This window comes from Poecilia reticulata, linkage group LG15 (assembly GCF_000633615.1).
Source record: "Poecilia reticulata strain Guanapo linkage group LG15, Guppy_female_1.0+MT, whole genome shotgun sequence".
Lineage (NCBI taxonomy): Eukaryota > Metazoa > Chordata > Actinopteri > Cyprinodontiformes > Poeciliidae > Poecilia > Poecilia reticulata.
In genome coordinates, this window is record NC_024345.1 from 1037635 (window position 1) to 1065378 (window position 27744).

The 27744-nt window shown below is 40.4% G+C and overlaps 4 protein-coding genes across 6 annotated transcripts in view; all 4 read left to right on the top strand.

Moving 5' to 3' along the window:
- tlx1 (T cell leukemia homeobox 1) overlaps positions 1 to 1336 on the top strand; it is a 4520-nt gene extending 3184 nt beyond the window's left edge. For both annotated transcript variants that reach the window (XM_008428929.1, XM_008428930.1), the window contains exon 3: positions 670 to 1336. In XM_008428929.1, the coding sequence (XP_008427151.1) occupies positions 670 to 880 (211 nt within the window). In that variant the 3' untranslated portion in view covers positions 881 to 1336. The remainder of the gene's footprint in view (positions 1 to 669) is intronic.
- Positions 1337 to 8482: 7146 nt separating this feature from the next.
- sdhaf4 (succinate dehydrogenase complex assembly factor 4) lies at positions 8483 to 10008 on the top strand. The gene is made up of 3 exons (XM_008428928.2): positions 8483 to 8664; positions 8786 to 8896; positions 9700 to 10008. Exons 1-3 carry the CDS (start codon positions 8586 to 8588, stop codon positions 9807 to 9809), a joined length of 300 nt encoding a protein of 99 aa, XP_008427150.1. The 5' UTR covers positions 8483 to 8585; the 3' UTR covers positions 9810 to 10008.
- A 929-nt stretch (positions 10009 to 10937) lies between these two features.
- On the top strand, positions 10938 to 17432 carry cep68 (centrosomal protein 68). 2 transcript variants are annotated; one of them, XM_008428926.2, is made up of 8 exons: positions 10938 to 11263; positions 13175 to 13435; positions 13665 to 14642; positions 15684 to 15855; positions 15939 to 16081; positions 16176 to 16298; positions 16633 to 16729; positions 16828 to 17432. In XM_008428926.2, the coding sequence occupies exons 2-8, from the start codon at positions 13223 to 13225 to the stop codon at positions 16989 to 16991; spliced, it is 1890 nt and encodes a 629-aa protein (XP_008427148.1). In that variant the 5' UTR covers positions 10938 to 11263; positions 13175 to 13222; the 3' UTR covers positions 16992 to 17432. The 2 variants fall into 2 exon arrangements, with proteins under 2 accessions (XP_008427148.1, XP_008427149.1); XM_008428927.2 differs by having other exon boundaries at positions 15786 to 15855.
- A 1928-nt stretch (positions 17433 to 19360) lies between these two features.
- LOC103476515 (ras-related protein ORAB-1) overlaps positions 19361 to 27744 on the top strand; it is an 11632-nt gene continuing 3248 nt past the window's right edge. Inside the window, exons 1-4 of the mRNA XM_008428925.2 lie at positions 19361 to 19864; positions 23287 to 23359; positions 23460 to 23555; positions 26417 to 26512. Of these exons, the coding sequence (XP_008427147.1) occupies positions 19851 to 19864; positions 23287 to 23359; positions 23460 to 23555; positions 26417 to 26512 (279 nt within the window). The 5' untranslated portion in view covers positions 19361 to 19850. The remainder of the gene's footprint in view (positions 19865 to 23286; positions 23360 to 23459; positions 23556 to 26416; positions 26513 to 27744) is intronic.

The following is a 27744-nucleotide window of genomic DNA, read 5'->3' on the forward strand; positions in this document are numbered from 1 at the left end:
TATATATGGATTGATCCTTGAACAAAGCAGAGTGTTTAGATGTGATCATTTATGTCTTCTAATACAGTGGATAAAATATGTATCTGATACACTTACATTTGAACGAGGAGTTTATATACTCTACATAGAAAGACACATACTTTTTTTTTCACACTGTCTGATGTGAAAGCAGAATAAACTTTTCCCGTTTTAGGTCAAGTTAGAATTACAAAAATATTTTCTATTTGCTACATGCCAGAGTAATAAGAAAAAATTTTGAGGCAATTTTTATTACTTTCTTCAACTTCATGCTAAGATTACTATGCCTTTTAACAATTTGGGGCTTCTGATGTCGTGTCTTTGGAAGCTTCTGACAGGTTTATCGGTAGCATCTGAAGCTCACCTGCTTTCTTGTGTTAACATCACGGGAAAGTTGAAAGAAATCCTCCAACATATCAGGAAGAAAACTGTGGACTTGGATAAATCTGGTTCATCCTGCAATTCCCAGACGCCAGAGTGTACTCTGTTTATCCGTACAAACAATTGTACTGCAAGTACAAAGAAGATGAGAATGTCCAGCTGTCATACCGCTGACTGATTGACTGATTGAAGGTGTCAAAGCTCTGGCATGTCCCCACACCGCAGTCAGCTCTCTCTCTCCCTCACAGACTCTCTGCCCTCTCCTTGCAGACGTCAGACGGCGGAGGAGCGGGAAGCGGAGCGGCAGCAGGCCAACCGTATCCTCATGCAGCTGCAGCAGGAGGCCTTCCAGAAGACCATCAACCAGCCGGTAGCCCCCGACCCACTGTGCCTGCAGAACAGCTCCCTGTACGCCCTGCAGAACCTCCAGCCGTGGAGCGAGAACACGGCAAAGATCAGCAGCGTGTCAGCCTGCGAGTAAACCTCCAGCCGGGCTTCTCCTTCGGGATTCAGTGACTGCTGCGGTATGGTGGAGTGGCCGGATGCCTGCTGAGGACGTCCTGCTGTTGGACGTCCTGCCGTTGGACTCTGGTTCACGGCCTTTGCTCTTTCTGCCTCACGGACACCGGTGCTGTTTGTTGATGGGCTCTCTCTCTCTCTGCACTTCTCCCATCAAATGGGGCCCACACAACGACATGTTGTGTTATTATTATTGCTATTAATATTCTTTACATGACTTAAAAAAAAAATATTTTTATAAAAGTTTATACGACTGACTGAGTAGGGCTTTGCCTTAGAGCGACATGAGTATTTATCGGCCTCGTTAATCGACTTTTTAATCGACTGCAGAATAACAAAGCACTTGTTTCAACAATCTTTTAGAAAGGAAGGGATGAAATCTTATTAACTGAACATTTAATTTACCTTTGAATCAACAGCTGCATACATGGCGTTGTGTTAACTTTAAACGTGTTCCATCAAAGTCTTCGCTTACGGTTGTGCTGTGTGACCTGGCGGGTGGCTGATGACTCTTAGCAATAAAAACTAACAATAATAACTTTCTCAGCACATACAGTCAGGCACTGTAGCTATCAATCAGCTTTGAAGCATGCAGCAGCCATGTTGGATTTATGGGTTGGTGTCTGAGTGCTTGAATTCTTCTTTTTTCTCTCTCTTTATTTTTTGGAGTGTTGAAATGTTTCATTGTCAGAAAAATCAGCTGAAAAATCAAAAGGTTTTGGAAAATTTGAGGTTTCCATCAAACCCCCCCATCTAAAAACCCAACATGGATTCTGTGCCAACATGCAGAACGAAGTTGTTTATTTGTACCTAATAGCTGAAATCCACTAATACTTGAGACCCCATCAAAAAACACTTAGAACTGTTTATTTTAATGATTGTAACACCAACTATATCTTAACATGCATTAACATGCACAATGGAAACCATTTTAGCAGACAGTAATATCTGCAGCCTTCCTTGTCTCCATTGTTGAGGGTCGGCCCCAAGAAAAGTAAATGCCACTCCTGGATTGACTTGTTTTGCAAATGTCAGCCAATAGCATGTCAAGTAGAAATGTACATAGATATTTCAGCTTCCCAAAGATGCATTTTATCTCTGTGTTGTATATCGAATATTTTCAATATGCCGCAGTGGACTGGCGACCTGTCCAAGGGGAACCCTGCCTCTCGCCCGCTGACCGCTAGAGATAGACACCAGCACCCCTGGCCACGCCCCTACTAGGGATAAACATGTAAGATAATGAATGGATGGATGTTAGATATGTTCAACAAAATATTTTTTCAGTAATTATCTGGAGTTACATTCCACAGAACAATTCACAAATAATGAACCTTTACAGGCAGAGTTCCACTGTTTGCTACTGCAGTGGTTCAGTTTAGTGAAAGCTTAGAAATACGTAATCAGTAGTTTGTATTGCTAACAGCAGTTAGCTTGGTCACCGAGCACAACGAGTAGCGAATCGCAGACCTTCAACTGGAGCACACTTATACATGTGTGATATGACCTCATTCCCTGACAAGAGTTTCATCTTCCATGGTAACTGCAACGCCAACAGAAAGTCCTGAGATTTACACATCAAAATGACCAGCTTCAGTTTTCACTCTAATTGATATCTCGAGACTGGATCATGGACCAAACTTCCCAGTACAAATAAGACACACCATAAAAAGACAAAACACAGCCTAAATGGTGAAATGTAATATATTGCACTATGTCTAAAAGATACATTTAAATACAAATTACCACATTTTACTGTTTTTTTTTCTTGTTAGCATTCTGGTGTGTGTGTGTGTGTGCATGTGTGTGTGCATGCGTGTGTGTGTGTGTGCGTGTGCGTGCGTGTGCGTGCGTGTGTGTGCGGCCTGTATATGTATGTGCACACACTCCCTTTCATTTGCATTATTTGGTGAACACTTGTTTCCATACAGAGCTGTGTGAAAATGTATTTCCGCCTTGCAGAATATTTAGGTTTCGCTTTTTGCTCCTCACATTTAAATGTCTCAAGTCATCAAACTAATTTCATATCAGAACCTGGATGATAACGTCCAGACTTTACTAGACCAACAATGTGAGAAGAAAGGAAAAAAAACAAAAAGCTCATATGCTGGACACAAGCCTGACTACTGCCAGAGTTGCAGGATGAAGAAATCACTTAAATAGAACCTGTCTGATGACATGAAGTAGGCCAAGAGATCTAAAGTCAGAGCAAGAGATTGATCCCGGATGTAAAGAAGTTGAACCACAAATAGGTTCAACTTCTTTACAAGAGCAAATGAGAAATAACTATCAGTCTGAAAGGGTTTACAAAGGCGTTTCTAAGTGTTTGGTGACTCCAGAGAACCACACATTGTCCACACATGGAGAAAACATGGTCCAGTGCAGAGCAGACCTGAGACAGGCTCCAAAATCCTCCACTGTGTTTGAATCACAACATTTCTGCAAAGCAGAATGGATCAAAATGTATCTAAATGTAAAAGACTCATTTACCACAAACATTTGACTGCAAGAGTGTAACACTCAGTTACTGGGCTTAAGGTGGAGTTACTTTTTCCACACAGGGTCGGGTTAGTTTGGATAGATTCTTTCCATTTAATGAAATCATTGTAAAAACAACTTTTTGTATGAACTCAGGTTACTGTTGTCTGATATTAACTTTTTTATATGTATATATGTACCGTATTTTCCGCACTATAAGGCGCACCGGATTATAAGGAGCACATTCAATGAATAGCCTATTTAAAAAAAATTTTCATATATAAGGCGCACCGCATTATAAGGCGCATAGAATACACGCTACAGTAGAGGCTGGAGTTATGTTATGCATCCACTAGATGGAGCTGCACTAAAGGGAATGTCAACAAAACTGTCCGACTTCGGACGGCGAGGAGAGCCTTCCGCGACTGGGCCGGGGCATGGCCGAACAATGGTCACTCTTCTCCGTTCGCACACAGCATGTTTGTGGAGAACGCGGTGCTAAATGACCTGCAGATGACCTGATTCTAGACGGTCGGTAGGTAGATAGGTCAGTCAAACTTCTGACAACTATCCCATCATGCACCGTGCGCTTCTTCTTCTACGGGCGAAAATGAAGTTGGCGACTGCTTACCGTAGTTGCTAGACCTGTTGTGGCTCAATATTGGTCCATAAATAAGGCGCATCGGATTATAAGACGCACTGTCGGCTTTTGAGGAAATTGAAGGTTTTTAGGTGCGCCTTATAGTGCGAAAAATACGGTACACATATATGCAAAATATATAACTGCAACAAAAAAAGAGCAAAAACAGAAAAAAAAATCTAAAAAGGTGCAAATACTGTTTTTTCACAGCTCTGTGTGGCACCTACCGTGTTTTATTATGAGTAGGCAAAAATGGCACAAAGTAAGCCGTTTGTCACAGTCTTCAAAACAACGTGGCTGGTTAAGGTGGACCAATGCATTGATATGTTTAAATAAAGAACAGTGACACGTTCCCATCGTGTAAACCTTCAGTGGTAACATTTTGCCTTTTGGTTTTGTTTGTCCAGCTGTTGCTGTGCCTCATAAAGGTATGTGAACTTCACATTTTCTCAGGTTAGGCCGTGTAGGAGTAAGTGAGCAAGAAATAAGGAGACAAAAGCCAGAAGGGTAGAGTAAACGATTTATTTAAAGAAACAAAAAGGATATGAGGTTTGAAAGACAGGGAGGTTAACAGAGAACAAATCCAGTCTTTTACAGTTTCTGACCAACTACGACCAGCTTCTTTGTCTTTGCTTTAGAACATTGTCCCCACAGCATCATCCTGCCACTCTCGTGTTTCACCACGAGTTTATGGTGTGTAATGAGCAATGGACTTTTTTTTTCCTTTTTGCCACAGTGTTTTCCATGTAGGACAGAAATGCTCCAGTTTGGTCTCACCTGACCAGATCGCATCTTTCCTCTCATTTTCTGTCATCTCATGGTTTATGGTAAATTCCTCTGATTTACTTAAAACAAGGGCTTTTGCATTTGCAGTCTTCGTTGGAGACTAGATTTATGGACTGCACTGCTAACATTTGGGCAGGTCCGTAGATCTCCACAGCTTCTCTTGGATGCTCTCCTTGCCCAGCCTGTAGATGTCTGCAGTTGGTTCATCTTCATGTTCGGATGATGGACTGAACAATTGTTCTGTGAGATGTTCAAAGCTTGAAATCGTGTTTTAGACTTTAGCCCTGCTTTGACCTAATCTATCTCCCTATGTCCCTTAGTCTCCATGATGCAATAGCATTTATATTTCAATTAAATAACACACAAATGGAAAGTGTTTACTGATAGGATGACTTCTGAAATAGAATTAGCTAAAGTTATAGAGCTCTATGAACTATACTCAGTATCCACTGGCGTGTCCACATCAGGACGGCTAAGAGTCCTTCAAACTTTTTTCTCGCCATTTTGTCTCTACTTATGTTCAGTAAGGAAAGAAAACTCCAAACAAAAACTGTTGTCTTAATTACTCATCATTATTACTATTTTAAGATGTTCCAGATAAAATCTATGGCAGCCCAAACAAGTGTTTATTGTTTTGTTTTGTTTTTTAATAAATAAGCCATTTAGAAGAACAAATATAGAAAGAAAAATCAGAGATAAATTATTTATGGAGCCAAATGTCTTCAACCTTTGAGCTGTCCATTCCTCTGAAGGGGCTGCAGATCTGACCTCTTTCCTTTCTGTCCATGTTGCTAATTCATATATTTATGCGCCGCACTGAAAAGAATTAAAAACTGATGCCAAATCGCACCCTCACACATTTAGAATGTGAACAAAACAAAGGAGATGATTGTAGATTTCCTGGAGAAATAGGTTTAAATCTAACTTTATTTCCGTCACGGGAGAAGAAGAGGAGGTGTTTGAGGAATATAAATTCCTGGTGTTCATCTGGACAACAGACTGGACTGGAGACGCAACAGTGAAGCGTCTATAAGAAGGTACAGAGCAGACTGGAGGAAGCTAAGATCCTTCAAGGTTTGCGTTAAGATGCTGCAGATCTTCTATGAGTTTGTTGTTGAGACTTTCAGCCATCTTTTCTGCCGTCATCTGTTGGGGCAGCAGCATCAGGACCAGGAACTTAAAAAGTCTCAACAACCTGATAAAGAATGTTCTGGTTCTGTTCTGGGGCCGACTGTGGAACCTGTAGAGATGATGATGCAAAGAAGGATTCTTCATAAAATCAAGTAAATTATGGGCAACCCTGACCTTCCTATTTACGAAACTGTCTTAGAAAAACAAACTGTCTTTAGTCAGGGGCTTATTCGAATTCATTTTAAATCAGACTGTTACAGGAGATCCTTCCTGTCCACCACCGTCTACAATAACACTTTGAATAAATGATTTACAACAACATTTACTTTCCCTTTGGGATCAATAAATTATTTTTAATTGCATCCGTTGTTGAGAAGGACATGACCTTACAGAAGGAACTAGCTGAACTGAGGCAAGATTATGGTCCAATTCTGGCTCAGAATATAACTCAGATTGTTAAAGGCTGAACTGTGAACTGCTTCCTCTGTCACAGTTTCAGCTGACTGAGTGAAAAGACTTCAGAATCATTCCTGGAATATGTTAAAAATCCAGTACAATGTTTACTAAAACCAGCAAGTCATCTTAAAGTTGCTTTTTAAAATGTGTGCCTTCTCTTATTTCCAATTCATCTGGCTTTTTACTGTCTTTCATTATGACCCTATACACTTTTAGTCTCCTGATGGTGTTTTTTGATGAACTCTTGAAAAATAAATATTTTGGTGATGTCCGGCACTGGAAATTCATAATTTACTCCCATGCTATTTAAAAAAACTGCAATTTTGGAAAAGGAAACATCACTCTGGTCTTTCCTTTTAAACCTGACAGTAAAATACATTCAGAGATCAAAGCCTGTTTTTAGAAATAAAGCTTGTTCCCCCCCCCCCACTGCTAACTTGAGCCAGTAGCCATGTCCTTATTCCTCTGCTTCTTCAATTTTGCATTGCTGTTCTTTTCTGCAAGTAGCCAGGCACTCGTGTGTGTGTGTGTGTGTGTGTGTGTGTGTGTGTGTGTGTGTGTGTGTGTGTGTGTGTGTGTGTGTGTGTGTGTGTGTGTGTGTGTGTGCGTGAAGATATCCAGAAGGTTTCAGAGTGCTGATAGTTCTGAGTGGATGTTGAAACTCTCCTTTAAATTCCTCCTTAACTTTTCAGAAAGTTGCCTGGGTAATGTCAGTTTGCTTACACAAACACACACGCAGACACAAACACACACGCAGACACACACAGTGTCTGTGTGTCACACACAGTTGTGTTTTCGTGTCTTGTGGGTGGTTTACACTGACCACCAGTCATTTTCTACAGCCTAGCCCTTACCCTTCCTTTAACCCCACCCCTAACCATCCTAACCGGTTCTAGTTGTTCAACTAAAATCTAATTTGCACCAAATCTAACTAGAGCACAGAACCGCAAAAAGAAGCATGTACCCGAAAAAGGTTCTCACTTTCCACTAATGACTTCTCTCTGTTGGTAAACATTTTGAAAGTGTTCCTCTATATGCGAGTGCACACAAACACCCTGCCTAACAGAGTGAGATTGAATGCCAAAGTTTATAAAAAAAAAAAAAAAAAAACTAAAACAATTTATGTATATAAAGAAAGATTATCTGGTTTTCTTAAACTTAGCCAAACGAACAAGAAAAAAAAACATACCAAAAATACAGAAATTGAAAAACACCCTATAATCCACAAGCTACAAAACCACCATGACAAAGACAGAACAATATTCATCATTTACATGAATAACTTGTTATATGAAATAATAATATTTGAGCTGTCAAACATGAAGCATTGAAGCTTTTCAGTCGTCTCAACATCTGATTGAGGGACGGAGGTCACATATATCAAGATCTTGCAGATCAGACACGGAAAGTGTAAAAAAGATCTACTTCCGGTTACCAAATTAAAGCTGGTTCCGCATTAAGTATCATATTGTGGTCATTAAAGAACACAAGCATTCTTTAAATCTAAGTTTTCTCTGGACTCATTTATAGATTTATTTATATTTCCATTGGCTTGTAAGCCAATAGGCTTACTTTATTTATTTTTATATTTAGGTTATATTTAAATCACAATATGACACTTATCCATATATTATTCGTTTTCATGTATATTTTATATCATTTATAATTATATTATATTTACTAATATTTAACACTTTGGATAAGCAATTTCTCCTTGAGAATCAATAAAGTATGTTCTATTCTATTCTGTTTTATTCTATCCTGAGGTTAATTGGCTTGTTTAAATTGCCCTCAGGCATGAGTGTGCACTTGTTTAATATTTATTTCGGTATTTTGCGGTTATTGTTAATTTATTTATTATTTGCATCTCAGTTTTCAACACTCTCAATCATCTTCCTCATAATCATCATCAATCTTTCATACCAACCTAACAGCACATTTCTGTACATCATCAATTATTTTATTTACCCCATAATTTGTTTCCATTTATTTGACTTCACCAACCTTTGTTTTGTTCGCCCCCTGCTGGACGCTCACTGACATTACAATAACTTGTCGCACATTGATGACTGTTGTTTTTACGTAAATACCGTGCTCCTCCGGCAGTTGTATAACAGTCCCCAGAGCAGCTTAGGAGGAAGTTTCGGCGTGACTCTGTTCTATATTACGGTCCAGCATGTCTTTTTTACGGTTATGCGTGTCAGCGAGCAGACGGGTCGTGTCTCGGACCCAGGCTGTGGGCTCGGTGTTTTCTGGTAGGTGTAAGTCTGTCGGGCAGGGAGCTGTGTCAGTTTTCATAGATGTTCGGGGAGACTGCAGGGTCTGATGTGAAAGCTGATGAAGTGCAGTAGTTTTTAGCATTTCGTCTTTGTCAAGGCTCTGCACGGTCAGCCAGCGGAGCCCTGAAGGACCAAGAGCCGCTGAAGAAGGCCAAAACCCCGCAGGGTCGCTTCGATGCTCCGGAGAAGAGCGGAGATGTTCTAGAAAGTGAGAAACAGCCTGTTTTTTGGTTCCCATCTTTTCAATGTCTTAGGCAGATGATGTCCAGCTCCTCTAAATTAGTTTTTTTGTTAACATGTGCATCTAATTATTGGCTCAATTAAATAGTTACTGTGCAAAGAAATTAAACTATGTTTTCATTTTAAATCAATTCATTTTTTATGTCCCTCGATCTGTTCCATACATTTACTTCCTTATTTTCGACTCTCGTTTTGTTCTTTGTTTACTTAATTGTTCAACAGTCAAAATATCGATATAAATTTCGACCAAATTTTGTGAATCAATAATTAGTATCATCAGATTTGTTCTGTTTACTTTCACTATGATTATTTCACCGAGGAAACTACTTAGCTCTGTTTTTATTCTGCTATTTATGAATATTATGATCTATATTTATAGTGAAAACAAAACGGGTTTGTCAGAAAAATAAATATTGCATGATAGTATTAATTTAAAATTAATTTTGATCTAGAAATTAATTTGACTGTCTATGCACTGTACATTTTCTAGGCTTTTGCATGAATAAGTTTTCTGTATTGAAAAGCAAAGTAATGGTCTGATTTTCTTAGAGACTCAATTTGTATTTTTTACTAGCGTGGACAATATTTTGCTTTCTGCATTTCTTTTTTTAAATAGCAACTATAGAAATTAAGAAAAAAACCTTCTTTAGCTTATGAAATATAAAAGGAAAGAACAAATAATGAAGAACGAGTGACAAAAAGCTACCAATGTCCAAAGAGAAACCTGACATGGACAGCAGAGATCTTTACTGGTGTCTTGTTTTTTTGCAGAGTTTCCCGATGATGTAAACCCTAAAACCAAGGAGAAAGGTGGCCCTCGGGGTCCGGAGCCCACCAGATACGGAGACTGGGAGAGGAAGGGCCGCTGTGTGGACTTCTAGGGAAGTCTTCCAGTTTCCCCGCCGTGTGCAGCACTGTCAGAGGGACCTGGGAAGAGAGCCTGCTTTGCAGAAGAGACTGAGACCGTGTGGTCGTGTAAATATTTACTGTATATGTGTGTATTCAGAACAATATGCTGACCTGATGAAACTGATTCTCAGAAATGTAACTAAAGGACAATAAAGTCTGATTTTAACCTGCCTCGAGTGTTTGTTCTGACTCTTTGTCTCGTGTTGGACTGGATCAACAGTGACAGTACACAGAATGCTCCACAACGCAGCCGTTCAGTGACAACATTCAGGTTCAGAAAACTTTCTTGGTCACAATCATTTGTAGCTTTTCAATCCATTTGTTTTATGCTAATTTATTTGAGATTTTTAAGGAAGTAATAATGACTCTTAACAAAGATGATGCATCCGCATGACTTGATCTGAACCCTGAAGAAGAGACACGAGGGTTGTGTCTTCACTGAACTACGATATAGTTCTCTCTTTAGATGTTCTGCTGCTGTAAAAAGAAAGAGGGACAGGACACAAGCTGGACATTTACATACAAACCTAGAAGGTGTAGGAAAAGCAACAATAAAAATGAGAATGAGATAAAAGACAATTCATGAAAACATGGGGCGGCATTACTTAAAAACAGCAAATAAAATCACTGCATGCTGTGAATTCTGTTTTTCCGAGTAGTCTATAGAGAAGAAAAGGTTTGGAACCACCATGTCTTTAATAACTTATTCACAAACTTACCTAACCAGGGATGGAACTGCAGCTGGTCTGAAGTCACTTAATTCTGGGTTAAACCTGTCTGTGATTTACTGAATTTATTATTCAGTCTTAATAGTTATAATGGTGTGAGTGACACTGAAAAGAAAAGAGACGGGTCTCCGTTACACATGCATTTGTACTATTGTCCACTTGGGGGACTAAAGAGTGACGGTTACCCGATAAAAATTGAAAGTATTTTCTGGTTGCATCACTAATGTTATAATTAGTGATTTTATAACATTAGGGCTAAACCTGTCTGTGATTTACTGTATTTATTATTCAGTCTTAATAGTTATAACGGTGTGAGTGACACTGAAAAGAAAAGAGACGGGTCTCCGTTATATATGCATTTGTACTGTTGTCCACTTGGGGGACTAAAGAGTGACGGTTCCCCGATAAAAATTGAAAGTGTATTTTCTGGTTCCATTACTAATGTTATAATTACTGACTGTAGTTGTTAGAATATTGTTTCACCGAGCGTATCTGGTTAACTTTTAAGTTTTTCATTATATGAACACGTTAGTACAGTTGTGAGGGGAAGGCTGTGAGAGAATGAGGCGTGTTTGTGGCGGACAGCGGTAGCAGACAGAAAGAAACGGAAGCTCCGGAGACAAGAGCTGCGGAGGAAGGAGGCTGATAGCGGCGACAGCTACCGAGAAGAAGGCCACAGCAGCTGGACGACACAACAGGTAAAATCCCTGAGCTCTGTGCTGGGTGGTTAAAAATGGCTGTATCCACCAGCTTCACTTTCTCCTTTCTTTGTTCACTTTTCGATGTGGTCTCAATGAGACTTCCGCTAAACGCCTCGTTGTGGACATTGTCGAGCGTCAGACAACTTCTAAAAACAGATGTGATGAAGATGATTGATATTTCTGTGCTCGTTTTAACCAAAGAATGGACAAATGTTCCCTCTGTGTGGGTTACCCACACCCCGGTACGCTTGGTACCGGGGTGTCGTCCACAGTGTAAGTTTCTGGAGAGGAACAAAGCCACAGTTGGTTCTAAACACACACACAGCTGTGGGAAGTCCTGTTTGCAGTAAACTAACATCCTAAAATCATGACCTTGAGCATACAGCCGGAGACCTACCGTGGAATTATTCAAAAATAATAATCGATTGGAAAATTCATAGAAACGTCAAAAACACCCAGAACAAGAACTTAAACCAAACCCGAATAGACACAAAACCAGAAGAAGATGCTAATTGTTTAACGTTTTTACCAGTGTTTCACAGAGAAGTAGTTCACATGATGAGCTAAGCAGATGTGCAGTTCCACCAGGTGTTTGCTAATTGTTGCCGCTGCTAGTCTGAAGGAGTGGTGTGGGTGAGTCACGCTGCTCCCCCACACTGGTGAGTGTTTTGTGAGGCAGAAACTCAACCCCAGGGAGCAGCTTCGAAAAGGAAGCTCTTGGTTAACCACTCGTTTTTTGCATCCAGAATGGCTACTAGGTGAGATTCAAGGATTGATGATCTGAAACGTGTCGCACAGACAAAACCTTTTCACAGTACTGTAATTGTTACTGTCATTGAATAAAGTGTACTGTGCAGATTCTCAGCATATACTGGGTGTCTCTTCCAATGTTTATAGTAATTAGTCCTTCCTATCTGTTACCACTGGACTTATGAAACTAGAACTGTCGAGCCAGTCTGGCATTTGAGCATTCCAGCCAAGGGACAAATTTGACATTTAAACTCAGACTTGACCTGCATCTTCAGCAGTCAGATCACAATCAGGATAAATGTTGCATTTATCAGATGTTGGGAATTTGAAGTAAAAGTCAAATTTAGAAAATCAGAACTCAGGCACCACAGATAATAGAAATAGTAGAAATTTCAGTATTTTCAATGGTTTTTTTTTTTTACTGTTTTGTTCTTTGCCTCTGGTGTAGTTAAGACCGTTTTGCTTCATGGTTTGAAAGAATTGAAAGGTTGGCGTTTGTCTAGAGATGAGTTTATTCCCTCATGTATTCAGTTCCATGTTGACAGAAATGTACAAAGAAAACACGCTCTGATCACAGTTTCATACATCTGGGTCTTTCGTGCTTACTCTGTTTTTGTCAATTATACATCACACTATGTATTAGTGGGAAATCCATGCAAGTCTTTGTGCCTGTTATCCCTGGTCTCCATATCTGAACACATTGCGTCCGTGAAAGTGTTAGTGGATCCATAGGGCAATCAGGATTCCTCCTGGTTGGTGCAGTGAACATGCAGTTTTAATGAGGCCAGTTAGGTGAGTAACAACATATCATTACAGCATCCGGACCCATCAGGAGGCTCAACCGGCCTGCTGCTTAGTGACTCCACAGAAACACAAAAGACTCACTGAGCAACCAGAGGTTTTTGTAACTTGCAGTTTGTATCCCAGCTATATTTGAAACATGGAGGCTCCACATCACAAGCCTTCATGTTCTCCAGCTGAGCCTCAGAGAGACTATAGTGGCTGGTCAGTGTATTTTTTCTGGTCAGATCTTGTAATTATTGAAGCTTTTTTTTTTTTAAACCATGATTCAGTATTGTTAGGAATCTGGAAAAATCCATACTTTAATCTGGCTTAAATTTCATTTAATTTCCAAACTTGCTTTTGTTCTCATTACAGGAACCCTCAGCATTTCTGTTCTCAGGTGAAAGCAGACAGTGATGGAGGATGCGTCTCTCAACACTTAAGCGCAGCAACACATTCTTAGCTGCACAAGATGGTGGTAGAGAAGAAGCTGAGGCAACAGTCAATGGGGAGAACCATAAAAGTGTGACCATAGCACCCAAGACCCACTATATGACAGACAGACATTATGTGCAGAGAAAGCCCCTCTTCACTGAGGAGCATCGTGTGTCCATCTTAAAGAAACACCCAGAAACGGTGAGTTGGGAAAAATATTTTCATTGCTCTACATTTCATTCTAAGTTCAGTGTTTATTGTGTTAAATATAGCTCACTATTAAGGTAAATATAGATGTATTAACTTGAGATCGATCATTAAAATGCTGTTTCCTTTATCCAAAGTATGTATATATATATATATATATATATATAAATATATATATATAACTAAAACCATAAGCTCAAACTTATACTTTGACGTCTTTCAGGAGGAGCCTTCTGGACTCGCCATGAACCCACCACAGACGCATGGCCTTTCTCTAAGGGACCTCTCACTTCCCACAGCCTTTGGAGAAAAACCCAGTTCAACCTCGATTGTTCCAGAACGGTGCCACAGAGAACCCACTTCAGGATTAACGTTCCATGGCAGATCAGCTCAGCGAAGCTTCTCCAGCTCAATTCTAGAAGTTCAGAGCATAAATCCTCCTCTGAGGCCACAGCTGACCTCCACAGTTCTCAACCCAACCTACATGCCACGCTCACGCCACCCCAGAATAAGCCAAGCCTACTTGAGATCGAAGGAAGGGAGTGGCGTAGAAGGGACGAAGACGAGTTCTTCGGCGGCGAACTCTGAGTGTTGGTATCAGGTGGACTATTGGACTTGTGCCATTCCAAAAGCTTTGCCTCCTTCTCCAGACAGAAAGTCTGCTGCCTGGAACCCAAACAAAGAATATGAGGAGCTGCTGGACTACACCTACCCTTTGAGACCAGGACATGTCAGCAGGGAATGGAACTCCACTGAGCTGCAAGAAGACTCTCTTCTAAGAACTGAGCCAAACATGAAGGACTCGGGAATCGAGTTGGACCACTTGTGCAGCTCTGCCAGCCTGTCAGGGTTTGAACCCTCTGAGAGTGGAGGAGGAAGGAGCCGAGACAGAAGCAGGTCACCTGACCCGCAGGTTTTCCTCGCATCCTCAGACGTTCCCCCCTGCAGTACACCGCTCTCCATTGCCAATCTCACCAGTTTGTCCGTGGACAGTTTGGACTGCGGCAGGGACAGAGGTGGAAGCGATCAAAGCAGGAATGGCGATGACTATCAACCCCATGCAGAAGCCGCTTCCTCGTCCGCTGCTTTCATTTGTTCCGCTAATGTTCTCCCACGGTCCAGGTGGGTTGGTGGAGAGGTGGACGAGGAGTTCTGGCCTCTACCAGCGCAGCTGGAGGAGCTGCAGCAGCTGTCCAGACAGGTCAGTCCAGCAGCTTCATGTGCAGGGTTTAATCTAAAACAGCAAATTTCCCTCAATATGCAATCATACACACAGCGGAAACCGTATCAGTATTATCACAGAAGTCAATATCCACAATCTTCCAAGGTTGGGTGATATGCAAGATTCTCCCAGCTGATATTTGTCGGTGTAAAAAATGGCAATGGGTGATATATTTGCACAGGTGAGATTTGGACTTTTTTTTAGTATAACAGAAAACATTTGTTCTTAAAAAACAACAACCATGGAAAGGCGCAATCTATCATGGATGGCCAATAAATTTGTCTAATTGCCCAATCTTAGTTTCCCCCAGTGCATTATAAGCCTGATGGGCCATCAGGCTTTCCTTGTGCCCCCACCTGGCTAAGCATTGCTTATTTATTTAAGTCTTTTTAAAATGTTAGCAGTTTTTAAAACTTTATAGTTGGTGTTCAGATATAAATTTTCCAATCATTCAATAACACATGATTATCAAGTGATATTTTCAAGTTTCCTGTCAACTTTAAACAGTTTTTAACTCAAAAACACAACAGGCCGCTGGATGAATGACTGAGCTAGAGCCCAACCACCAGGCTTAGCAATTTTTCTGGGGGAAACCTTGAAGTCATTAACTTTGATTAGCCACACCTTTTTGCCACACCCAGGCCTATCACTATCAGACTTGCAAAATCAAGAAACCATTTAAGTCTGACCTTTCTGGCGATATGACGCAGCAGCGTTTCCCATACAATTATCCAAGCCCTCCTCCCCCCAAGAAGATCATGACATATAGTACTTGTAGGTGTTAACAGTTAATGTTACTGATTTTTGTCAGCCTTCCTAGGTAACGCCAGGTGATGTCGTGAGCTATATCCGTCCCTACGTGGTCTATTTGACAACAGAAAAGGAAAATTATACTTTTGTGTGAAAGCAGAAGAAGAGTGCATCAGATGATTAAAAGATAGTAAACGCAGTTGTCATTTTTAAAGTAAGTGACGGAGCATAAAGTCAGGTACATGTTGTGGTTTTTGTGTTTTGGAGAAGGTGCGAGAGGTGGCGGCCCAGATAAACCCGCGTGTGACAGCCCGCTGTGCATCTCTTGACCGGGACACCACCTCCACGCTGCCCTCCGTCACCTCTTCACAGAAAACCCCAGAGACTGCACAGGACAAACAGGATGGATGTGAAGGAACGCAGCGCTGTGCAGCAGAGACAGGTATTTATTTCCTTTCCATATCTCACTACACACATTCTTCTTTTCATCACCCACCTGTTCTCACTTGTTTTGTTTCTGAGCAGCCGGCGGCAGCAGGGACTCTGAGGCTTTGAGGAGCAGTGGCGGTGTGAGGGGGCAGCTGAGTGTGACGGGGGTCAGGGAATGTTTGCTGAAGCAGCTGTGTGACGGCCAAGAGCAGAGCGACTCTCTGATCGAACACATCCAGGTAGGAACAAGCTGAGCTGGACGCCACCGGTGCATTGATAGCAGACGGTAAACTGTGAATGGTGTGTGTGTGTGTGTTTTTTTTTTCCCCCCAGCTGTTCTGTTCACAGCTAGAGCTGCTCATCCAGCAGCTGTATGCCCTGTCACAGAGCATGGAGAAGATTGCTGCTCCTGCAGGGGACTTGGTCAGCGTGAAGTCATCACTGGCTGATTATCAGGTAACAAATAAACCTCCCAAAATGTTCACAATGGTTAATCAAAAAATAAATAAATAAAATTCCTCATAGCTTTTGTTTTCTCGGGATTCAGAACTGTCTGTAGAGAAGAGAAGAACCTGTTAAAATTTGATGCATATTCATAATCTTTTAATTGAAGCTCCAGGGAAAAGCTTGTTAAAAAGTCTGGTGCAATGGCACTGAGCCAAAATTGGTATCAGCTGGTCAAAGCTTTACAAACAACAGCAATTGAAAATCTGTTCTGAGTGGCTCATCTGTAGTAAAAAACCCAAACCATAAGTTACAGCTTCATGCGATCTACACTCTTTATTTTTAGAGCTTTCAGAAGGAGTTGAGCAGCCATCAACCTCTGTCATCTTGCGTCCTCCGTGCTGGACAGCATCTTCTGAGCTGCATCAACAGCACCTCTCCATGTCAGTGATGTACATCATAGATTTATATGAAAAAAGAGACTAATATTAAATGTTCCTGCGGCTTCTGACCCTGGTTTGTCTCGTCTTTTTGTTTTCAGTTTTAAAAGACACTCTGCTGCTTATCGAGAAGCAGACCGGAGCTCTACAGAATCACTCGGACCACGTTTTCTCCTCCATTCTCTCCGCTTTGGACAGCCTGGCTCCACCCACTCACCACAGTCCTGCTCAGCTGAGGGAAGAGAAGAACTCTGCTGGAACCTAATAAGTCCAGTTTGTGGACGGATCACGAGAAGTTCTGACACTAGTTTTTAAAGTGACATTCTTAGCCTCATGACTGCCTCCAGTTCAGACCAACCACTGACTGTTTTCCTGGTCAGCTGTTTAAAGCAACTTCAGCTCCAGACATCCATCGGCTCTTTTCCAGGTTTCCCAGTCAGGTTGAAGACATTGTGTCTTAATACTTCCTCTCAAGCTTCTCATAATGCATCCCATTATGTTTCAGAAATCATATACGGTCATATTCAATGAATGAGAATATTATTGAAAAGCTCATGGGCTTCAGTTACTCAATGTACAAAAAAGTTTCAAGGTTTCCGCTAGAAAACTTGCTAAACCTGGTGGTTGGGCTCCAGGTCAGTCATTCATCCAGCAGCCCGCAATGTTTTTGAGTTAAAAAATGTTTAAAGTTGACAGAAAAATTGAAAATATCACTTGATAATTATGTGTTATTGAAAGATTAATACCTGAACACCAACTATAAAGCTATAAAAATGCAAACATTTAAAAAAAATACCTAAATAAATAAGCAATGCTTAACCTGGTGGGGGGACAAGTAAAGCCTGGTGGCCCGCCAGGCTTAGAATATACCAGGGGAATCCCTGAATTACTTTTCAAGCCTTTGTTTCTGTTAGTTGAGATTTCGTGTTTGCTTACAGCTAATAAATACACAAAATTTAAGATTAAAATATCACATCTTAATGAAGAATATATTTAATACCTGCTTAAAGGTTGCTTAAATGGTACTTCTAATCCGACAAACTCATCAGAACGCACCTTTCTTATTTATTGAACATCACTGTACAGTCGCTCTAGTTTGACCTAATATTGTCTCCTCCTTGTGAGACACGAGTCTAAATGGACTTAATCAAATAATCCTGAAGCTTCTTGTCTCATTAAACAGCTTCAAGGTTACTGCATTTTCATTGTCATTTTGTCACATGGTACATGAAGATATGTTAATAAATACAACATTTTTAGGATTGTGATTTTATTTATAAACCAAGTCATGTGCCAGGGTTTAGAATTTCCATTTTTACCTGTCTGACATATGAATGATGCGTTTCAACAGCTCCAGTCACACTTGCCAACCTCTCACCTCCCCTGGTAAGGCGTGTGTAGAGTCTTAAAATAAATTAATCATGTACTTCAGCAGTGCAATCTCAACCTAGTAAGTTCAGGAACTTATATTTATTTTAGTCAGATGTTGGGGGCAGGAGGAATGTTTTTAGGTAATGAGTTACAGAACTGCTGTTCCTGCTGTTGACACTGTTGTACTTTTTTTTTTTACCAACAAGACATAACAGTGGGCATGCTGACCTGCTATATGCGGTGGGTGCATATAAATGCAAACATACACACCCTCCTCCATATAGCTATAATCACATACCTAAACTTGTACATGCCTACACATATATACATACTTGTACATACATATTTGCACTCGTATAAGACTGGGATGCATTTTTTTGACCTTCAATAATTCGTTTTTTTCTACTTTCATTAAAAATATTGCATATTCATTCATGAGCAGGTAAAAAGAAACGGTTCCATGTCGCTTTGGATGGTATTTTTTTGTACGTACTTTGGTTATTTTTGAGATTATCAGTCTGATTGTCTAAAACATTTAAGGGGGATTGAGGGGAAAATTTTCTCTGTCCAACTTATCTAAATGATAACACAAAACAAGAGTCGGTACAAGTGTGTTAATGAATGAGCTTTTACAGTTTTTCTCAGTCGCCTTGGTGCATTTCTCAAATCATTTTCAACATTTTAAGTTAATTTCTCAAAACAATTCGTACAAACAGCAGAACACCATGAATTACCCGCAAAATCAAGTTTCTTTCTCAAAATCCTTAGTTTATCTCTCAAAATTAAACATCTGTATCCATGAACATGTAAGTGCCTCAGAATGTTGTACTTGTACTTGTTTCGTTGTGTTAGGTTAAGGCGATCAAATTGATTAGTCATGTCAATACAACGGTGTACACTTTTAAATAGAGACTCGTATACCGTAATACATTTTGGTCTACATAACAAAAACAATTGAAAATGTAGACGAATGCAAAAAAAAAATGTGCTTCATCACTTGATGAAAAGCATTTGCAACTTGGAAAAAGCCTTTTTGATGTGCACAAGTGGCAACATGATTTTGAAGATTGAACAAGGAGTTTTGAGAATTTCAATTTTGTTCTGAGAAATGCACCAAGGCGATGTGAGAAAAACTAATAAAAACAGATGTTAGAACTGGGCTTCGACGAAACCACGGAAACGCGTAAAAGGACCGTCAGTCACTGTGAGTAGATGTCAGTGGAGTTTGACCGAGGGGTGAACTCTTTTTGAGTTTTCTCCTTATAATCTTATTCCATTTTTATCAGGTGTGAACAGTAGCACCGTCAGCTTGTTGAGGTTTTTTAGGTTGAAGTCCGTGGCCGGAAGTAGTGTAAGATGTGTAGTTTGACTCCGCTTTGCCACGTTTCACTAAATGATGTAATCTCTCCAGTTAGGGCTCGACAGTTCCCTGCTGCAGTAGCCGCATACACTAACCAGCCAGTCAGCGACACATCTACCACCAGCCGCCTGTTCGTTCAGCCGTTTTACTAAACAACCGTCTGTTCAACCCAACTGAAGCCTAACCACACATTTTGTGGTGTTATTTCCCCCTTCCATCCTGGCAGCTGGCTGATGTTAGCCGTTTCCTGGTTGAAGTTGCAGCCATTTTGGATTTTTACTGAGAAAACAGGCAGCGGGTCGCGCTTCGGGGAGCGGTATAAGCTGGTCGTCGTCCCCGTTTTTCCTCAAGACAGCCCTGCTTATCTGCGGACGGTGACACTACGAGTCGACAATGAATCCCGAATAGTAAGTATCCCGAGTTAAAATGCTTAGGACTACTAGTTAAGGTTAGCTCTGTGCTAACAAGTCGGCGCTGGAAAATATGTGAAGAGCGGAGTGAACGTGGAACATCAGCTGACTTGTGGCCTTCATGTACACCTGTGTGCATACAGAACATTGCACTGCTTTATGTAACATTGTGTTGGCTATCCATTAATGGTTTATTTAGCAGCTGTTGGACGACGGCTGGTGGGCTTCACTGACAGCTGTGTTGGCTGGCCAGATTTTACTCTTAAGTTGTAAATACAGGACAAAGGTGCCATATTGAAGAGTTGGCCTGAACGTTAACTCCTGTTGGCTGGACGGCTGGTCTCACAAGCTTAAAAGATCCAGCTATCATCTACGCTGGGTTCTAGTCGGATTTTATAAAGTTGAAATGAAAAGCTTGTTAGGAAGTTAGCAACCGATTTGGTGCTTCTGACTCGACTATAAAGGGCAGATGCAGCTGCTTTTGGTGAATCTGGGCCAACTTTGATCAGGTCTACCTCAAAATCTAGAACAGTTATTACGATCAAACCTGACATGGACTGATTCCCACGCTGTATAGATTCTTAGAAACAGAGCTTGTGATTTCTAAAACTGTTTTTTTCTTCTATTTTTAAAATCTTAATTATTCATCAGTAAGTCGTCTGGAAATGGGAATTGACTTATTTTCCATTGATCCCTTTGGATCAACCAGTCACTGAAACTGGGGGATTTTTATTTCTCTTTTTCATTAAACAGACCAAAACCAAGAACTTCCTCCAATTTGTGGTGTTTTCTAGCACCAGTTAGCAGCAAGTATTCTACTGCACTTCTGCGAGTTTAGTAAAACTGGTTAAAGATACAGTTTTGATGGATAATAAAAATAATAACTAAATTTTCATTGTAGTTTTCCCTTTCCTGAGAAGGAAAACTGGAAATCGAGAAAACATCGGTGAACGTCTTGTGAAAACCCAAATAACAATTTTAGTGTTTTCCCAACAAGGCAGGATTGAAAACATACTTATTCTGGTCAAACTGGGCCAGGCTTTATTTCTGTTTACAGATTCTTTAAATTATATGTTTTAACTGTGTTTTTTATTGTTATTCAGAGCAACGAGTCTTCTTTAAAATCCACAGCATTTGGACCAGTCCAACCTGTACCGAATTACTATTGAACTAATGTGCCATTCTTTCAAGAAACTCCCAATTACTGTCAAATAATCCAGTACAGGTTCAACCGGTCTGTTTTGGAATTTGAACCAGGTTAGAACAAATGCTGTCCAAATTCCTCATAATGATAATGGTAACTTCAAACAAAGTGCTGAACAAGAAGATAAAATATAAGCACTAGAGTAGCTTTTTAGTGCTCAGAATCAGAAGCCAACTTCTGGTTGTTGTTCTAGATGCCTAATCTTGTTGTTGATGGATGATGATTATTACAGTGTATCAATGTGATGCAGCTAAGCAGGTTTGCAGCAGGAGTTGTCCATTGTTTACTTCAGGATAACAGTTTTTTTTTTTTCAAAGCTGGTTCTGGTGTTGTAAATGATTCAGTTTTCAGTCATATGCTCTAACAGCTCTCCACAGCCTCTCAGTCATGTGTGGGTCACATGTCACAGGACGGGCCCTGGATTTCCTCACAGCAGTGTTGAGTAATCAGGCAGTTGAGCTTCCTGTCTCTTTAGGTTTCCATTCATAAAGGTGGAACGGAGAAGTTTGGGAACAATCTGATCTTGGATGTGATCCAAGATTGTTCTATGGCTTGTTTACGTCGGCTCCCTGTTCCACTCAGTTAAATATTCCTCAGACATGATTCGGGAAGTTTAGATTAGTTGAAGAACTGAGATTCGGCTGAGAACAATAAAACAAGAAAACAACTTTTCTTCATTTTGGTCTGCATGTTCCTAAACTCCTGAACTCCCACAGAACAGTGATTGGTCAGTATTCAATATGAAAAACCATTGTTCCCAGTGAGACTCCTAATGAAGAGGGAATGACTGGGATTCTTTACAATGACACTGGAGAGTGGATCCTCTTTGGGAAGATGAGATGTTACTCAGACGTTTGGGGGCATATTGTTTTCATTTCTCTCCAGCTGCCCAGTAAAACAAAGCGATGAAACTAACAGGTTAAACAGTTGCCATAAAGTAATTATTAGGAAAGAGCAGCTTCCTGTGGTAACTGCTAGAAGAGCAGGAGTTGGTTTAGACTTGACTGTTGGCTGTCTGCCACCTTATTGCAGGGTGTTGCTCACCGAATGGGCTAATCTGGGTATAATAACAGCAGGCCCTGCCCTATGCCTTAGTTGGCCAGGTAGAAATTCAGAATTTGTCATGACAACTTTGCTTTTAACCCACATTTTCCTTCTAACTTCTGAGGGAAAATTGGAAATCTGTGATGGATCCCAAGGACTTTTACTGTCTTGCAGGACATTTTCAAGTGTCTTATTGACATATTATAATGTACCTCACATTGCATCCATACAGTCCTTTGAGATTGCAAGGTTTCCCCCCAGTGCTCACACAGTGATTGCGGCGCTCGGCAGTCATTCATCCAGCGGCCTGCCATGTTTTTGAGTTAAAAAATGCTTAAAGTTGACAGAAATTTTTAAAATATCACTTGATAATTATGTGTTATTGGAAGATTAACATCTGAACACCAACAATAAAGTCTTAAAAAATGTAAACATTTCAAAAGAAACCAAATACATAAACAATACATAACCTGGTGGGGGCACAAGTAAAGCCTGGTGGCCCGCCAGACTTGTAATACACTGGTTGAAACCCTGGATTGTGATAGTGCCCATGTTAATGTTGCAACACGGATTGCAGTTTGCTACATTGTGCCATCCCATATAATCGTTTCCAGCCTACAGAGTGAGGAACTGAACTTGCGTTCTTTGAGTCAGCATAAAAACTTCAGGGACTGATCCATAGTCAGCAGCACAGGTTTAGCTTTCGGGGTTGTATCAGTAACCAGGCTTTCGAAAGTACCCCCTTCATTTGCTTGGGTCTTTGGGAATAGTTGACACAACTGTTACATGATCCCAGTAAATAGGGGCTGCTGTCCCTGTTGCAACATATGACCAATGTGTGCTGCTTCTGTCTTCTTGGCCCTCCCAAGATTTTTCTGTTGACTTCACGGGTCCAGTCACATGATCAGGGACCAGCCAGCTTTACCAAACTTCCTCTGGAAGTGTGCTAGAGCTCTCTACAGTTTCACTGCCATGAATGTTATATTTCCCGGTAAAAGTAAAATCCAGTCTCAACTACTCTGCAAACTCATAGAAATGAAAGGGTTGATCTGAGAGATCAAGAAGAACCCGGGCATCTAGAATCATTCCTTAGTGGCTGCTGTTAACTGTGAATAATGTGTAACTTGCTTAGTTAGCACTTCTAACCTTGTTTATGTCCCCTCCTTCACAGTGACTATTTATTCAAACTGCTCCTGATTGGTGACTCTGGTGTTGGAAAGTCTTGCCTTCTTCTCCGGTTTGCAGTGAGTTTTCCAGAAAACCACACTCAGAACATGGAAGGAAGTGAACAGGATGTGTACCATCTGACCAGCTCTTTTTCTTTCTTTCTCTCTCTCCCTCTAGGATGACACATACACAGAAAGTTACATTAGCACTATTGGTGTGGACTTCAAAATACGAACCATAGAACTAGATGGAAAGACCATTAAACTTCAGATTGTAAGTATCCCACAGGTTCTTTCTGGTTTGTATATTTTTCTTGGTGAATATTTGTTGTTCATTATTTAATTTGTATTGCTGGAAGCAGTTATGATGTGTTTTCACACATGATAGCCCGGTAAACTGCGATTGGGGACAAAGTTGCAACATTTGTTAAATTTTCAGCTGCTGCGGTTCTTTTTCACACTGTTGTCAAACAAACCAAACTAATAAAAAAATTGATCCCCTCGCTTATGGTGGCTCTGCACCAAAAACCACTGAAGGTTCCTTCTTCAAGAATACAAACAAAAATGTAGTGGTGTGAGATTTGGTAGTCTCTTCTGTCTTTGGCAAAAGACCATGAGCCATTTCTCCTGCTAGCAGTGGCATTTGTTTTGTCCATATTTACCCAGAATGCCCTGTGCTGTAATCAACTTCCTGCTTTTGGAGCAGTTTCCAGCCCGCTTGGTGTTCACATATTCATTAGAAGCTCACCATGGTTCACTTCAACCGAACACAGACCTGGGTTTTGTAGGCAGACCAGGGTTCGCTTTTTTTTTAGTCCGCATAAGAGTTTGATTACGCATTCACATCTCCCCAAATCAATTGGACTTTCTAAAACTGGTTGAACTCGAATTTGATTAAAGTGGACTAAAGAAATCTGGTGTGAATGCACACTTACACATTTATGCACAGATTGTCAGGAACGTCCCATGTTTATGCCACAGAGTGTTTCCACTATGACCAGTGTACAGTATCTCTATCTCATTGCCACGTTCAGGCTTTACTGTCTGTAATCACATTTTGTCCTTTTGGGCCAGCACCTACTCAGAGCTGCTGGTTTCTGCTCTCCACGATTAGAAGGATTTTCCACTAGTAACCATTACGGGGTTTTTTTAGAACCCGCTTCACTCGCATGCCAAATGATTGTGGCTGAAATGTGATGTCAGAAGTGGGGTTGTAGCGATACAGTAATCTCACTATACGATACAATACATGATATTCTGCTCACAGTAAGATATAAATCACAATGTTCAGCAAACAATACAATTTGATACATTTTTAAGATTTTCTGAAAGATTTTAGAGGGACAGAGTGATCTTGGTGGCATTTTGTGACTGTTCCTTAGACTTGGATTGAATTAATTGAACTGATGGTGTAATACTGGTGTAATAAATGTTTTTGTTACACATTTGCTTTGTTTAAATGGTAATTGTGTGGCTTTGTGTATTTGGTTATGCAGAAAAGGAGCCTTTTTTTTGTCTTATTCGCTTATATTGGATAATGTAATTTCATTTCATTAATTAATTGTAACTGGTTGTTTCATTCATACATGTGCAGCTGGGTAAAAAATGCCATGTGTGATAGCTGTCATTTAATTCACGTGGATTTGACATAAAACTCAAATTAGAACTTAATGTATCGATACTCGCGGATGAAAAATCTATACTTTCTGAGGGGAAATAATATTGATAAATATTATAGAATTGATAAAATTGTGCAGCCCTACTCAGAAGACTGTTGGTCACTGATTGGCTAAGAGGTGGATTAACTAGTTGCATCACAAAATGCAACAAGAGCAACTCTCTTACAACAACTCGAGCTGCCATTCAGAAAAAACTCATAATAAAGTGACAATAATCTGACAAAAAAATTCTGTCTGAGTAGAATGTTCAACATAGCTTTATGTCCCCTGCTGTGTCCTGTACAGATCATGTAGCACTCCAGGACCACCCAGCTGCATGACCACCCCACCCACTAGACCTCTTACTTAATTGTAATGGAAAAAAACCTAAGCTAAACTGTGTAGAGTTGAGCCGCTGCTGGTTGTGGAAAAAAAACATAAGTGACCAATGCAAGCTAACATCAGCAATCCATTTCTGTTCTTTCAATGCTTAAAAGCCATGTTCACCAACAGAGGCTGCAGTATTTATCGTAACAGAAGGGCTGATGGTGCGAAACGAGAATCTCACTTCTGCCAGGGTGCCAACTACCAAATAAGAGCATAGTTGCCAGTTGGAATATGGTAAAATTGTAAAAATTAAAAAGCATTTTAAAATATAACTTTTTTTTTTCTTTTTTTTTTAAACTCTGAATTGACCAATAATTTTATCTGGCACTATTTGAAGCAGTCACATTCAACCCCCCCCCCGTCCCCCAAGTCCAAATTTACTGCAGCATACGACGACGCCCGTTTACTTATTTATTTGTTTGTATATTTAATGGTGTGAGCTTGGGCCTGGTCGACGGTGTCGGTTACAGCAGAGGAGCTGCGGCACAATAAAACCAACAAACATAGACTGAGTGTTGGAATTCAAATCCTACAATTTAAAGCAGTCAAGCTTGCTTGTAAAAGCAGAAGGTTGTCAGTTAAAACGCAGCAGATTTAAAACTCCCTGTAGATTTTCTCAGCAGTAAAAGCTCTTACTATGTGGATTTTTAAAATTATTTCATTTCACTATAGATATGCATTTGTTTTGCAGATCATGATTTGTGGTTAGAAAGTTTAATGAAATAAAATGATTGAAATTAATTAAAATAACATTAGCCCACTGAAACTAGGTAATGCAGCCAACTCCTGCTTTATTTTGAAGCAGCTCTAATTGCACTTTTAAAAAAACAAACATAAATAACCTAGTTAAATTTACAGATATAAAATTTTGATTAATAAATTTCCATATCATTTTCATTCACTAGGGGGCGCCCTGCTTGGGGGTCAGCAGCTGAATAAGTCGGGTTTAACACCTGACAAATGTTAACCAAGTTTAGGGCAATCATTTTTATGTTCTTATATAATTGTGTAGTTTAATGGCTTTGTACATTTTCAAATAAAATCGAGTATTTCTGTTCCCAGTGTTCATCTGTTTGTTTTTCTTCAACAGTGGGATACAGCGGGACAGGAGAGGTTTCGTACAATCACATCCAGCTACTACAGAGGTGCTCATGGTATCATTGTAGTCTACGATGTCACAGATCAGGTTGGTCCCGCTTTACACCGACATTTCACTACGTGGATGGATGTGGCTCAAATGGCAGCTACTCCATTTTTTATAGCTGATCTTAACAAGCTAATACATTGATAAATCTATTGCAATTTAACAATCCTCTATTGCTAAATGGAGGATTGCTGTCAGAAGTCATGTTTTTATTTGTGGAGGCTCCAAGGTTCCTTCTGAAGTCCCAGAGATCTTTTCTTGTAAGCACTTATTGGTAACATTGCTTCTTATGATAGACAACGGGTTGATCATAAAACATCCTGATGATGGTTTGTAAAAGTTTTCGTAGCTCTTAAACCACTTTTCGTTCTGTACCAACCATAAAGCTGAATAGAATTATCAAGCCATTGTAAAGTCTAAAACTTAACTTGGAAGGGAAAAGAGATGTGGTTTTCAGATGTTATTTTATTTTAAAGTGTGACGTGCTTTCATTTTTGTTGAGCCCGGTTCATTGTGATACCATTGAATGCAATCCAGTATAACTGACTCAAATTAAGCACTGAGTACAACCAACAGGCTCAGAATCCCCTAATTGGTAAGCAGAGTTTACCTGTGTGTGATTTAATCTGAGGCTAATGGCACATTTTAGTCGAGGTTTGTTAGAGCAATGTTTCCCAACCGTGGTCCTCAAGGCACACTGCCCTGCATGTTTTGGATGTTTCCTTGCTTCAGCCCAGGTGATTTCAGTTGACAGGTGTTTGCTGAACTGCAATCAGCTGAATGAGGCGTAGAAAAGCATGGAAACATAAAACACAATACCAGTCATTGTTGGGGGGGAAAAAAAAAGCCATCAGATGTCTTGTTTGCACATTGCCATGGAGAGGCCACCTCAAACAGTGGTCAGAGGAGACCTAAATAACACTATTAAAGGTGGAACGCTATCACTGCAGACCCAACATAACTCGCCTTCTCTGCTGTGAAACGGGGTGATGGCAGCGTAATGCTGTGCAGCTGTAGTAGAAATCCGTCCCCAGCATCTTCCCATCTTGACCATTTTTTAGAACATGGAAGCTGCTCAGACTACAGTCCGTCATTCATATGGGAATGTGTTGGGAGCTACCTGGCCTCATGTTGAACTAAACCAGTTTCTGAGCATGTGTTGAGCTAAACCAGTTTCAGAGCGCGCGTTGAGCTAAACCAGTTTCAGCGCGCGTTGAGCTAAACCAGTTTCAGCGCGCGTTGAGCTAAACCAGTTTCAGCGCGCGTTGAGCTAA